Below are 15,883 nucleotides of genomic sequence, written 5' to 3'. Positions count from 1 at the left end.
ATTAAAGCTATTTAAGATAATGTTCTTTTTGTGTGTTCAGCTTCTCTAAGCTCTGCTCCATTCAGTGGCCCTAGCTGTCCACTAATGGCTTCAGGGAGTATTCTGGGGGCTGCACTTAAGGTTCTCTAATGTTGTATGACACCCAGACACCTCAGGCTGTAGAGAGCTTTTTCCAAATGTAAAAGGAAAATGGACCTTTTTTTTAAAACCTCTTCTTGAAGGCAATTAATATTTTACTAGGCTGGTGGCCCTAGGTATGTTGAGACAGTGATTCCTAGAATCTCCCAGCCAGGATGAGCTCCACATTCTGCATGGAAAGTTATGGAAGCCTGTATGTCCCTACACCTAAGGGCAAAACTTATATCAAGTGGGAAAAGGGCACTGTTCTGTTGTGTGTGTCTCTGTGTGTGTGTGTATAGTAAAAAAAAAATCACCCAAACAGAATTACATCTATTGCATTTATTGTTAGTGTGATTACTACAAAATGAGACTTTCTTCCACAAACAGCAAAAGATTAACACCATTCTTTTTCATTTTGCAGAAAGATGGAACTCATCACATAGTTCATAAAAGTCCCTTTCTCCTGATCACCTTGCCTACAGCATCTTGAACTTGCTTGTTCCTGATGCTGTAGATGAATGGGTTTAACATGGGGATGACCACTGTATAAAACACGGAAAACATCTTGCCCTGGTCTGCTACGAAGCTACTGCTGGGCCGCACATATATAAAGAAGAGGGTGCCATAGAAGATGGAAACAGCCGTGAGGTGGGTGGAACAGGTGGAGAAAGCCTTCCGCTGGCCCTCGGCAGATCGGATCCTCAGGATGGCAGAAAGAATATAGATGTAGGAGATAATAACGAAAGTGCTCCCTAGGGTGCCAAATGTGCAGGACAGAAAAAATAACACTATCTGGTTGGTTTGTGTCTCTGAGCAGGAGAGGGCTATCACAGCAGGGATATCACAGAAAAAGTGATCGATCTTGGACTTGCAGAAAGTTAATCGGAAAGTCATAACCGTATGTGTGGTGCCATTTAATAGTCCAGCAAAGCATGGTCCAACTAAGAGTAATAAACAGACTTTCCTAGACATAATGACTGTATAAAGCAGTGGGTTAGAAATGGCAACATACCGATCATATGCCATCAAAGCCAAGAGATAATATTCAACACCCAGGAAGAAGCCAAAAAACCACATTTGTGCTGCACATCCCGTTAAGGAAATTGTTTTGCTTTCTATCACAAAATCCCTCAACATCTTTGGGGTGACCACAGAAGAATAGCAAAGGTCAACCAATGACAGGTTACTAAGGAAGAAGTACATGGGGGTGTGAAGTCTTGAGTCCATCTGGATGAGCAGAAACATCCCAAGATTTCCCAGCACGGCAATGAAATAAACTGTCAGGAAGAATACGAAGAGCAAACTCTGTAACTCTGGAGAGCCAGCAAATCCAACAAAGATGAACTCATACACTGAGGTGCGATTTGCTTTTGCCATGTGTTCTTTTTCTGCAAAGAAAAGTAGAAAGTAGGTTCAGCTGCAAAATGTCACAAAAGACTGACACTGAATGGAAGAGGACTGAAGGGGAGATGGACCGCATTCACCCATATAGCACACAGTGGGGGTTTTTTTGCACAAAAGGGCCCCAATTTCAACCCTTAACTAAAACACACACACACACATTGTGTAACAAAGGAAAGTTGTTAGAGACCACGGACTGCTAGATGGAGACATGACTGTATGTGACTCGACATGAGATGGCTAGGTTATTACTCCTGCCATTGTATATCTTCAGAAACCAGAAAATATGTAGAATCTGAAGCCAGAGAATATGTGGAATCTCTTTACTTTCTACAAGTTGCTTTTTTGCTTCCTTTAGTTGCTTACCTCTTTCAAAAGGGTGAGTGAAATTCAGTGATGTCAGGAGCAGTGAAAACATGAGGGGATCACGAAGTATTGAAAACTTCCCTGAAAAAAACGACAACAACCAAAATATTCTTTTTTAAATCAGACAACCTACATCATGTGCAATTTCAATAAGTACTAAACATGCCACTTAACCTTTCCATATTGTTTATTTTTCCCTTGTTCTTGAAATCATATCCTGATCTCTTTAGTGCTGTAATACTGCGTGTTTCCTTCTATCCACCTCAGTTATGCATCAGTGGGAAGACTGAAATGTGCCTTTATTTCCTTCTTGAATTGTTCCTAACTGTAACTCCAGACACTCTTACCTGGGACTAAATCATATTTTCCTGAGGGTGGATCCTTTTAAGCAGTCAGACATGGGAAAGCCTTACATGGCCTCCAGAGAAGGATTCCTTGAGGTCTCTGGTCTTGCACGTGTCTTTATATTTGCTTGAGTTCTTCAGCTTGCTTGTCGGAGTTCGGGGAATGTACTGCCGCTATCAGGTGGTAACCAGCAATTATTTTTCTTCCAGTGGGTATAAAGATTAATTGCACTGAAAAAAATGTTTTTAATCTGACGGTGCTCTGGACCCATGCCATGGAGGGCTTTCAAGGTAATAACCAACATCTTGAATTGGACCCAGAAGCAAACTGGCATCCAAGGCAGCTCCTGCAGCAAAGGTGTTATGTGTGCCGTCCTTGGGGCACCCAAGACTGCCCATGCAGCTGCATTTTATCTATCTATCTATCTATCTATCTATCTATCTATCTATCTATCTATCAATCAAATTTATCACTGCCCATCTCCCAAAAGGGACTCTGGGTGGTTTACAATAAAACATAAATAAAAATATAAAACTGTAAAACCCTATAATACATAATACAATAAATATAATAAAAACCACGACGGCTGAAAGTTCTTTATGATTTGCAGGCAGAGCTGGGTCCTTCTAAGAAACTAACCATCCCCAAGAATGGCTACTCTTCCTCCCGCCCCAGGCATAATTACAGAACCAAGTCTTTAGCTGTTTCCTAAAGTCCAGGAGAGAGGGAGCCAATCTCACTTCCAGGGGAAGGATATTGATTTTGAACCAGATGTAGCTTCTGGATACTCTTCAAAGGTAGCCCCATGTAGAGCGCATTGCAGAAATCTATACAGGAGATGACCAGGGCATGAGTGACTGATTGGAGGGCCTCTTGATCCAGGAAAGGGCATAAGTGGTACACAACATGAAGTTGAGAAAGGCCCTCCTGGCCACGACTGCCACCTGCTCTTTGAACAGGAGTCGTGAGTCCAAGAGGACCCCCAAGTTACACACCGGGTCTGTCTGGGGCAGTGCAACTCTATCCAGAACTAGAGATGGTAAATTCCTGAATGCTGAGGAGCCCCCAACCCACAGCCACTCTGTCTTACCAGGGTTCAGCTGAAGCCTGTTGTTCCCCATCCAGACCCCCACAGCCTCCAGGCACTGAGAGAGGGTGGTCACAGCATCACTTACATTACCCAAGATGGAGATGTATAGTTGGGTATCATCTGCATATTGATGATAACTTATCCCATGGTGATGGATGAACTCACCCAGCAGTTTCATGTAGATGTTAAAAAGGAGCAGGGAGAGTACCGAACCCTGGTGCACCCCACAGAGAAGGGGCCGCGAGTCGGATCTCTTGCTCCCTATCAACACCGATTGGGACTGGCCCTGGAGGAAGGAAGTGAACAACACAAAATTACGCCACCCACCCTCAACTCCCTAAGCTGCCCCAAAAGGATACCATGGTCGAAAGTATCGAAAGCTACTGAGAGGTCATGAAGAACAAGGATAGATAAACTGCCCCCATCCCGCTCCCACCAGAGATCATCCAGAAGTATGACCGATGCTGCTTCTGTCCCATATCTGGGCCTGAAACCTGACTGGAAGGGGTCAAAGTAATCTGTTTCATCCAGAATCCTCTGGAGCTGTAAAGCCACCACTTTCTCAACCACCTTCCCTAAAAAGGGGAAGTGGGAGACTGGACGAATATTGTCCAGCACGGTGGGGTCCAGCAATGGTTTCTTGAGGAGGGGTTGCACCAGTGCCTCCTTAGAGGCAGCCGGAAACACCCCCTACCTCGAGGATGAATTCACCATTGCCTGGACCCAACCACACATCACCTCCCAAGCTGTCTTCACCAGCCAGGAGGGGTGTAGATCTAATTGACAAGTGGTGGCATTTACAGTCCGGAGGACCCTGTCCAATTCCTTGGGCCCAACAGGATCGAACTGTTCCAACTGGCCCACCAGGATTGAATTGTTCAATGTACAAAAATGAATGTGGACATTGTGGTATCTTCAGCAAAGGATCGTTACCTTGTCATGGTGCTGGAGCTTGAGCACCTCAATGATGCCATGAGCTAAACCGTGAAGGGCCACCCAAGACGGGAAGGTCATGACAGAGAGGTCAGACTAAATGCGATCCTTGGGGAAGGTAATGGCAACCCACCCCAGTATTCTTGCCGTGAAAACTAAATGGATCAGTACAACCAGAGATATGTCGATATACCATTGGCAGATGAGACCCCCAGGTCGGAAGATGGTCAAAATGCTACTGGGGAGGAACAGAGGATGAGTTTAACTAGCCCCAGACGTGATGACGCAGCTAGCTCAAAGCCGAAAGGACGGCTAGCGGCCGACAGTGCTGGTGGTGAATGGCGAATCCGATGTTCTAAGGATCAACACACCATTGGAACCTGGAATGTAAGATCTATGAGCCAGGGCAAATGGGATGTGGTTATTGGTGAGATGTCAAGATTCAAGATAGACATTTTGGGCGTCAGTGAACTGAAATGGACTGGAATGGGCCACTTCACATCAAATGACCACCAGATCTACTACTGTGGACAAGAGGACCACAGAAGAAATGGAGTAGCCTTCATAATTAATAGTAAAGTGGCTAAAGCAGTGCTTGGATACAATCCAAAAAATGATAGAATGATCTCAGTTTGAATTCAGGGCAAGCCATCTAACATCAGTGATCCAAATATACGCCCCAACCACAGATGCTGAAGAAGCTGAAGTAGAGCAGTTCTATGAGGATCTGCAGCACCTACTGGACAACACACCTAAAAGAGACATTATTTTCATCACGGGAGTCTGGAATGCTAAGGTGGGCAGTCAAATGACACCTGGAATTACAGGTAAGCATGGCCTGGGAGAACAAAACGAAGCAGGACATAGGCTGGTAGAATTTTGCCAAGACAACTCACTCTGCACAACAAACACTCTCTTCCAACAACCTAAGAGATGGCTTTATACATGGACATCCCCAGATGGACAACACCGAAATCAGATTGACTACATCCTTTGCAGCCAAAGGTGGCGGACATCTGTACAGTCGGTAAAAACAAGACCTGGAGCTGACTGTAGTTCAGATCACGAACTTCTTATTGCACAATTTAGGATCAGACTAAAGAGATTAGGGAAGACCCACCGATCAGCTAGATATGAGCTCACTAATATTTCTAAGGAATATGCAGTGGAAGTGAAGAATAGATTTAAGGGACTGGACTTAGTAGAGAGGGTCCCAGAAGAACTATGGACAGAGGTTCGCAACATTGTTCAGGAGGCGGCAACAAAATACATCCCAAAGAAAGAGAAAACCAAGAAGGCAAAATGGCTGTCTGCTGAGACACTAGAAGTAGCCCAAGAAAGAAGGAAAGCAAAAGGCAACAGTGATAGGGGGAGATATGCCCAATTAAATGCAAAATTCCAGAGGTTAGCCAGAAGAGATAAGGGATTATTTTTAAACAAGCAATGCGCAGAAGTGGAAGAAGACAATAGAATAGGAAGGACAAGAGACCTCTTCCAGAAAATTAGAAACATTGGAGGTAAATTCCAGGCCAAAATGGGTATGATCAAAAACAAAGATGGCAAGGACCTAACAGAAGAAGAAGAGATCAAGAAAAGGTGGCAAGAATATATGGAAGACCTGTATAGGAAGGATAACAATATCGGGGATAGCTTTGATGGTGTGGTCAGGGAGCTAGAGCCAGACATCCTGAAAAGTGAGGTTGAATGGGCTTTAAGAAGCATTGCTAATAACAAGGCAGCAGGAGACGACGGCATCCCAGCTGAACTGTTCAAAATCTTGCAAGATGATGCTGTCAAGGTAATTGTAAGGATTGCCTACCCTAATAGACTCAGACTCACAAGCAGGAACTTAATGATATCTGATTTATTAAAGAATAGTATGCAAATACAGAGAAAGCTGAGAATGAGCAAAAGCACACCAAATACAAACTAAAAACCCTCGGCACAAACGTAATCCCTCCCCTCGCCCTGCCGTTGCAAACTCCCCCCCCCCCCCCCCAGGTGCTGGTAACTGTTTCTGCTGATGTCCTGGGAAAGAAACCTTGAACACACGAGATAACCCAAACACATTCCAATCCAGCTGCCAACATATAACAATCCCACGAGATGGAATCCTCCTCCCCTCCCCAACGAAACACGCATCAGCCAAATGACATGCGAAATGTTACAATGCAGCAGTAACATTGGAACGGTGAACATGACAGTAATGCATGCTATATGCCAGCAAATCTGGAAAACACAAGAATGGCCATCAGATTGGAAAAAATCAACTTATATCCCCATACCAAAAAAGGGGAACACTAAAGAATGTTCAAACTATCGAACAGTGGCACTCATTTCACATGCCAGTAAGGTAATGCTCAAGATCCTGCAAGGTAGACTTCAGCAGTTCATGGAGCGAGAATTGCCAGACGTACAAGCTGGGTTTAGAAAAGGCAGAGGAACAAGGGACCACATTGCCAATATCCGCTGGATAATGGAAAAAGCCAGGGAGTTTCAGAAAAACATCTATTTCTGTTTTATTGACTATTCTAAAGCCTTTGACTGTGTGGACCATAACAAATTTTGGCAAGTTCTTAGCGGTATGGGGATACCAAGTCATCTTGTATGCCTCCTGAAGAATCTGTATAACGACCAAGTAGCAACAGTAAGAACAGACCCCGGAACAACGGACTGGTTTAAGATTGGGAAAGGAGTACGGCAGGGCTGTATACTCTCACCCTACCTATTCAACTTGTACACAGAACACATCATGCGACATGCTGGGCTTGAGGAATCCAAGGCTGGAGTTAAAATCGCTGGAAGAAACATTAACAATCTCAGATATGCAGATGATACCACTTTGATGGCTGAAAGCGAAGAGGAACTGAGGAGCCTTATGATGAAGGTGAAAGAAGAAAGTGCAAAAGCTGGCTTGCAGCTAAACCTCAAAAAAACCAAGATCATGGCAACCAGCTTGATTGATAATTGGCAAATAGAGGGAGAAAATATAGAAGCAGTGAAAGACTTTGTATTTCTAGGTGCAAAGATTACTGCAGATGCTGACTGCAGTCAGAAAATCAGAAGACGCTTAATCCTTGGGAGAAGAGCAATGACAAATCTCGATAAAATAGTTAAGAGCAGAGACATAACACTGGCAACAAAGGTCCGCATAGTTAAAGCAATGGTGTTCCCTGTAGTAACATATGGCTGCGAGAGCTGGACCATAAGAAAGGCTGAGAGAAGGAAGATAGATGCTTTTGAACTGTGGTGTTGGAGGAAAATGCTGAGAGTGCCTTGGACTGCAAGAAGATCAAACCAGTCCATCTTCCAGGAAATAAAGCCAGACTGCTCACTTGAGGGAATGATATTAAAGGCAAAACTGAAATACTTTGGCCACATAATGAGAAGACAGGACACCCTGGAGAAGATGCTGATGCTAGGGAGAGTGGAGGGCAAAAGGAAGAGGGGCCAACCAAGGGCAAGGTGGATGGATGATATCCTAGAGGATGGATTTGTCCCTGGGGGAGCTGGGGGTGTTGACGACCAACAGGAAGCTCTGGCGTGGGCTGGTCCATGAAGTCACAAAGAGTTGGAAGTGACTAAACAAATAAACAACAACAAAAACTGTATATATGTTTACAGATATTCTGTCCTGATTACCAGGAAACACACTGAGGCGAGGACTTGGTCTCTAATATTTATTAGTAGTACTTAACAAGAATCCTAACAAACTGAGAAAGCGTGGGAAAACCCAGCCATATAAACCCCAAAGGTTAAGGCGGTCCCGATCTGTGTCTCTTTGAATGGCTGAACAGTTCCTCAGTGCTACGCATGCGCTTGACAGTCTGGGTGAGAGCCCCCTGCTCGCCATCCTTACTCATGACATATTCTGTTACTATATTTATTGGTTTCAGTAGGTATGAAGGACATAAAAATTGCAATAATGCAATAATGCTGTGGACAATATTGGTATTATACCCCAACTGAGATCTAATTAGCGTGAAGCAGTGTTTGTCCTAAGCTCCAGTCAAGAAATACATCCAAATAACAGAAAGATTGACTCTCAGCAGTTGCAAATGGAGACTTAAAATTTTCTTCTGTATATCACCTGCATTGCACTTTTCGCTAGCTGAGGAACAATGATTTGGAGCTGAAACTAATTCTACTGAATAAACAACAAACCCCAAGGCTTAGAAAAACTGCTATGGATGCCCCTAAAAAAGTTCAAGTGAACTTTTTTTCCCCCTATCAAAGTTTTGTGAAACCCATCAAAGTTTTGTGGAATCCTAGGGTTTCACACAACACAGTTTGAAAAACCGTGGCCTTGCTCATTAATCCTGGTGTTTAAACTCTGGTTCGTTATATAACAACTATAAGCTATGATGGGTGGGTTAATATAATACACTCAGGTAATTTCCCCACTAGTGATTTACAACATCTTCATAACAAGCCATTATTAAAGAGATATAAATCCTGTCTGAGTTAGTTATTTTGGCACAATCATGGTTGGATTAGTCTCGAAGATGCTTTAAGTCAGTAGTGCAGATATGACCCAAGTCAAACAAACACTAAATAAGTCACACTAAGAAAAACAAACAAACCACATCATAGTTGAGCATGCTGTATAACTCAGACCAACACATAAAAAAAATAAATAAATCTGGGCTTCAGACATTTTACAGGTAGTCCTCACTTAATGACCACAATTGGGACCAGGATTTTGGTTGCTAAGCAAAGCAGTCATTAAGCAAATCCAACTCAATTTTATGACCTTTTTTGTAGCAGTTATTAAGTGAATCACTGCAGGTGTTAAGCAAGCCATGCAATCTTTAAGCAAATCACACAGTTCCCCATTGATTTTGCTTGTCAGAAGGTGGCCAGGATGGTTGAAAATGGTGATCACGTGACCATGGGACGCTGCAATGGTCATAGATGTGAATTGGTTGCCAAGCATCCAAACCGTGATCTCATGACTGTAGGGACACTGCAACAGTCATAAATGTGAGGACGGTTGTAAGTCAGTTTTTTCAGCACCATTGTAAGTCCAAACTGTCACTAAACAAATGGTCATTAAGTGAGGATTACCTGTAGTGCATTTAATCCTACCAATATGAACAAGCAGCAGCCCCATAATAAATGAGTAAATGCACAAACATATACACATATTTAAGATGGTGCTGGCTAGGCTATCATTCTTAGCTTGGGGCTTGTTTTTGTGTTTTTAGGCTAGTGTTACAAGCTAAAATAAGTGATAGAGATTGGTTTCTGAAGGAGAAAATTAACAGGGATCAAAAAGTGACCTTAGGAAGGAAATGGGGAGAGATAGTCTATGACAACAGGTGGGAGCAGAGTGAACTGTAGGGAATGGGAAATAAAGGTTGGGAAGGAGGTGAAGCAAATGGGCTAAGTAGACCCAGAGCTGGAGCTGAGTACACATGAGAGAAGTGTGGTGACTGGATGATGGTTGAGATGGCAGAGAGGAACAAATGAAGAGAAAATGAGTGTTTCCTCTGGAGTTACAGAAACTGTCTAGGAGCAGCTCAGTCTTATTGCTGGGCTCACCCATGCTTTAGTGCTGGGCAGTGTCAGCCTCCATGGGTTCTGGGGCCTGGGTTTCCATGGCATCTCTAGGTAATCTCAGCCCTAACTCACAAGGGTGGGCCCACACTGGACCTGGCTTTTACTTCAGAGTAGAAGAGGCCTCCTAATATAGAAGACATCACTATCTGCTCTTTGCCCTGCTCAGATTACTTTCTAGTTAAGCTGGAGATCATGATCACCATGGATATTTATTTATTTAAATGTAGTGTGTCCACCTACTCCAAAAGACTCTGAGTGGCCAAAATAAATTTAAATAAATAAATACATGTCCATAGTGTCCATATCTGTCTCTGAGGGCAGTGGGCCTATTAAGATGGTTCACCTCAGATGGCTGATGGATCCTGAAGATTTTCTCAGGGCACATGGGGATTTTCCTGTGTTTGGTGGGTAGCTCTCTTCTTAGCCTGCTTGATGTCTCATATACATAACAGTAAGGTTTTGGCCTGGTACTGGGAAGACCCAGTTTCAAGGTCTCCATGAGCCATGGAAGCCCACAGGGTGACTTGGGGCCAGTCTCTCTCAGCCCAGCCTACCTCACAGGATTTTTTTGGGGTGGTGGTAGGAAAAATAGGAACAAAGAAGACTATGGAGTCCTTGGTACTCTCTGAGCTTGGTTGCTTGCTTGCAGATGTTTCATTACCCAACTAGGCAACAGCATCAGTGCTAGTGAGTGTGGGATTTGATCCCTGTTTCTATACAATAGCTTATATACAGTAGCTACTGTATAACAGTCCTATACTGTATATACCTACTGTTATATATAGTAACTATATAAGCTACTATACGGTAGCTTATATACACTAGCTATAATAGGGAGCAAACCCCACATCCACTTGCACTGATGATGTTACCTAGTTGGGTAATGAAATGTCTGCAGGCAAACAACCAAGCTCAGAGAGCACTCCACCATTCAACCCTGAGCTACACTCTTCTAAAGAAGACTATGTGTGCTTTGAATGCCTTACTGAATTTCTTATTGCATCTCAAATTCCTGCCCAGCTGCCATGTTTGGGATGTTTTGGTCTCTTCTGAGGAAATACGAAACGGATAAGATGCCTGCAGATTGCTGTAATGCTTTTGTGGGGGTTTTTTGCAGAGAAACTCCCTTGTATTTGCTCTGATACCTGAGAAAGGGAAGCAATTGGAGGCAATTTGAAACATGCTGATTGTTTGTTTTTGCCACTATAAATTCCACCATAACTCATTACCTTTTCTATGAGTTTCCTGGCTATTGAGCAGAGAAAAACAAACCTTAAATTATTTTTCATTCTGTAGGGGCTCTGCTGCCCTACGATCTATCCAATGCTCAAATCATCCCAGACCACTCCAATGCCATCAGACTTTCCCCAATACTTTATGCTCACTGGCCCTGGCTTCCAAGTGCATTCAACTTGGTGGGATTATCGTTCATTGGCTGCTCCATGCTGGAGGATCAGGATGCATCCTAGACACTCTGGGGAAGGGAGGGGATCTGTTATACAGCTGGCCAGTTGGTTTCCACTCTACACTGAAAAGAAATGTAAGCCAGAAGGTGGGCAGCATGGTGGTAAAAAGTGGAGGGATGAGCTTGCAGCCATGTCTGAAATTTATGAAAAACAAAAATGTCATTTTCTGAGGTGACCAGAAATTGTACTTTTTTCTGCAGAGTAATGTGTGCCCATGCCAGGTTACAACTGATGCCATGGATGACTCCAGCAATAAATGTAGAGGTGTCCCTCAGCATGATAGTCCTCCCTAAATCCTTAGGCCCAGTAGCTGTCATCCTGATAGATTTCCTGTCCCAAGATACTTTTGTGATATATGTTATTTTCAGAGAAATATCAAAAATTAAAATAAAAATCAGCAAAACTCCAGTGAAAGAATCCCCTTCCCCAGAAATTGGTGCAATTCCTTTTGTAAAATGCTACTAAAACTACTTTTATGTAGTAGAACATTTCCATAATAATTGTAAACAAAAACCAAAATAGGGATAAGTGTATTCCTTTTGTGGGAAGATGGCTTAACCATAAAAGCTGCTCTTCTATAACAACTTTTTAATCTAATGAAGAACTTAACAGTCTTGATCTGCTTACAGTGAGCAAATAAGCATGCAAATTCCATATTCTTCTGTCAAAAATATGCCAAACATTATCAGAATGTCTTTTTTTAGAAAACAAAAGAAAACAAAACAGTCCACTTTTAAAGCCACCTTAGCAAAATTACAGGCAAAATATGTCTGCAGTTTTGCAGGATTCATCTTGTTACAAAAGACTACTACTACAGGTTATTTGTGGGATTGCCTGTCCTGTTCCGCCAGGTTGGATAGGGTGGGCTTGCTCCAGGTCCCTCCCTTTAAATGTTGCCATCTAGCAGGATCTAGGAAACATGCCTTCTCCAGAGCAACCTCTGTCCTGTGGAACACCCTTCCCCTGGGATCGAGAAGCTCCTCTCCTTTTAGCCTTCCAGAAAGCCATAAAGAGCTGCCTCTTCCCCCACACATTGGGATAGGGTGAAGTTGAGGCCAGGGGATGGTTTTGCCAGATGTGTTGGAGAAGGAAGGCTGAGGAACCAGGTTTTGACTTTATCCTTTTTATTGCTTTGGCTTTTCTTGTGGTTGTGAGCTGCCCAGAGCTGTGTTTCTTAAGAAGGGTGTATAAGTTTGTAAAATACATACATACAGTACATACATACTATGCCTGCAACACTCTCCCCATGTCTTTCAAATGAAAGAAATAGTTACAGCTATTAACTGCTTTCCAGTGACGGTCAGTGAGATGTATGAAGCCTCAGACTTCAAACGTTGACCCTCAGATTTAAGTGAGCGATCTCTGCATTAGTGCAGGATGAACTGCCTTGTTTCCTGATGCATCACACTGGGGTCAGAAGCAAGCCATGTGCTCAGTGCACAGTTTCAATTACCAATCTCCAGCCAAAAAAAGGATGATTCCTATCTTGCTCTCCTTTTCTTTCTTTCTTTCTTTCTTTCTTTCTTTCTTTCTTTCTTTCTTTCTCATGCTGGAGTAACTACGTCTCTGTCTCTGTCTCTCTCTCTCTCCTTTTAAATTATTTTTTTTTCTCACAAAAGCAAAGAGTATCAAAATAAAACCAAAAAGGTCAGCCAGTACGTTTATTACATTTGACATTTTAAAAATAACTAAATATGAGCACAAAAGCTTTCTGTCTTCAGTTTTGTAAAATAAGTCAATTTTTTAAATATTATGTCAACAAGTTTTCTGAGCCAATATCTAGGGTTGAATCGGTCATGATTTCTTCACCCCGCTGAGTGATGCAATCTTCTACGGTATTAATTTGGTTATACTGTTTATTTAGATTTCATTTTCTACTGTTTGCTCCCCAGCCTCCTTCAGGATTGGGTTTGAAATGCAAATAGATAGATAACCACATTCATCCAGTTCAGTTCCTGTAAGGAAAGGAGCTGGAAATGGCATCATCTAGCCTTACTACAAGGAACCAGGGCACTGAGGATATTCAGCAAGGAATGCTGAACTGATTGATGCAAAAATGCTGACATAGTCCACGTTTCAACTCTGCATTTTGTTTTATGCCAAATGAGGTGGTTTAAAAATGGCCAGGTATGCTATTTTAATCTGGATATGTACTAAAAAAGAAAAGTCACCTCCTTTGTCGCTGCTCTTCCTCACCTCTCCTTGTTTATTTAGCACTTACATAAAGTACTGAATGCAAAAGAAATATTTCAGCCAACAGTTGGCCTCCTTTCTAAAATATGAGAAAACACACTCACCTGCCAAATTGTTTGGAAGGCCTGTAACTTGGAATAGAGTATGGTCTTGGCATGAGGTAATTTTGTATGGAATGAGTAGCTGGGTAGACACTGAGGCCTCTTCCTTAGGGCTGAGTTAACATGCTCTCCATCAGTCCTTGAGGCAGCAGAAAACTATACAGCACAGACATAAAAGTGACTACCTCCATTGGAGATTCCCACCCTGCCACTGGAATGATACCAGCAAAAAGTGCTGTCTTTATTTATCATTTACAGGGCATATTACATACCGAGATTGGTGGGTTCCTCCAGGTTTGTTTTCCTCTCCCCCCTGCCCAGATATCACCAGCTGGCAGGAAAACATCCACCCATCATTCTGGTTAGTGTGGGATGGTGCTGAGCCCAGGGGAAGCAGCACATTTTGATAGCCAAATGTCAGGTTTAGCCAAATGTCAAAACTCATTCTCAATTTGTGCAAATGTTTTGTATGGGTGCATTCAGAAAGAGTCCAAGACACTTTTTGGATGTGTTTAGCAGTACTTCAGAAGAGCACTGAGCCCATTAAAAAGCAGCTTGAAAAACTGACAGGCATGGGGAAAAGCTACATCATAAAGTAGCAAAGAGAGTCACTTCTCCCTTGCCCTTTCTCTGCCTCTCTTCTGCTTCGGTGGGCAGATCATTTATTTATTTATTTGATTGATTGATTGATTTCTATAGCTGCCCATCTCAGCAAGTGACTCTTCCTTGCTGCCTCCACTGGTCAGCTTCTGTTCAGGGTGATCCATGTCTCCAAGTTGGATGCTGGCTTGGGGACCTGATGGATACAGTGGAAGAGCCAAGTTTGAATGAACCGGACACTCCTGCTCTGCAAAACACAGAATGGCCCTGGAAGGCAGTGCCTGGAGATCGGAGAGGATGGAGTAGTTCTGCACCAGTCCAAAGTGGCCAATAGGTGCTGAGCTGATCCCACTCCTTTGGCATCCCTTGAGTGTGCCACTGACAGAATAATGGCTGAAGTGCCTCAGATTGCATCTGGGGCAAAATCTGTCTCTATAAGGGGGAAAACACTACTTGAACACCAGGACAGTCAAGCATGACAAGGTTGCCTTAGGGGTGGGCTAGGGATCAGATGGAGACTATGTCATGAGGACACAGCAGAAGAAGGAGTATCACAAAGCATGTTTGTGCAACAGGTAGATACAAGGTTCTTAATTCAAATTTGTGGCTGCTTTTTCCCCCAGCCTGTGGTCTTAAAAGAGAGAGGGAGAGAGAATAAATGAGTGAGTGAGTGAGTGAATCTCCAGGAACTTTCTCCAGACTGATCAACTGACCACTTGCACCACACACGCATCCTACAGATGTCTTCTAACAGGGAATTATGAATACATTAGGGATACATTGAGAAAATATCCACACATCCACATGGTTTTCTTGACAACCTCACAGAAGTGGTTTCCCAGGTTTTCTGACTTCCCAGTCTAGCTGACAGCCCAGGGATTTCTTGGTGTCTCCCATCTGTATCCATTAATCTGCATGTCGACAGTTAATTTAGGATTTGCAAGTTGGATACCAAAGAAAGAGAACGCCAAGACAGAAACCAGGATGGTGATAAATCTTAAAAAAGATTTATTAAGAAATCACCCCAAAATACTTATAGCATCAGGAGGATATGACCGGAAACAGCCAGGTGAGCCCAAATGGCGGGGAATGTTCATGTTCTGGAACTTGACTCACAAGGAATCTGGGAAAAAGGGGTAGAACTTATAGCCCCTTTTCCCCACTCCCCCACCCTTTGGAATCCTCACCTTGGTCCTGGGATAATTAGCAAGGGGAAATTAATGTTTGTATTTACATTCACTGAAGTGGAAGAGATTACAAGAAAGTAAGCAAGTATACAATGGAAGAATACACATTAAAGGGAATGCCTTAGAGTAGACAATGGGGGAACATCCATTGAAAGGAATGCCTTGGCACTGGCCGCTTGCTTAGCATGCTGGCCCAAGCCTGGAGCCACTTAAGAAAGCCTGTAAGGTGAAACTGATTAGGGTCTTTGTCAATTTCAGAGAGCAGCACAAGCTGGCCAAGGCTGCTAATTAACCTGTGGCTAGCACCTTTTAGGGAAGCTCCCCGCTGAACAGCAACTTGGGAAGAGATAGCTGGTTTAGGCATTTTTTCCCTTCTGCAAGGGGGGAAATTCTGCCAAGGGAAAAAGGGGAAAGGTAAAAAAAAAAAACACAAGTTAGGCAGTCAGGCACAGGACACCACCCAAAAAGTAATCAGGCCTGACCTTGCTTAACTTCAGAGCCCAGACAAGGTAAGCCAGA

The 15,883-nt window shown here is 43.2% G+C and overlaps 1 protein-coding gene across 1 annotated transcript; it reads right to left on the bottom strand.

The window, feature by feature from the left end:
- Positions 1-564: 564 nt before the first annotated feature.
- LOC134489839 (olfactory receptor 5G9-like) lies at positions 565-1,497 on the bottom strand. The gene has a single exon (XM_063292708.1). It carries the CDS (start codon positions 1,495-1,497, stop codon positions 565-567), a length of 933 nt encoding a protein of 310 aa, XP_063148778.1.
- Positions 1,498-15,883: the final 14,386 nt, after the last annotated feature.

Source organism: Candoia aspera, chromosome 1 (assembly GCF_035149785.1).
Source record: "Candoia aspera isolate rCanAsp1 chromosome 1, rCanAsp1.hap2, whole genome shotgun sequence".
In the NCBI taxonomy this organism is placed as follows: Eukaryota; Metazoa; Chordata; class Lepidosauria; order Squamata; family Boidae; genus Candoia; species Candoia aspera.
The sequence above is the reverse complement of the archived record's forward strand: the minus strand, read 5'-3'. Positions and strand labels throughout refer to the sequence as shown.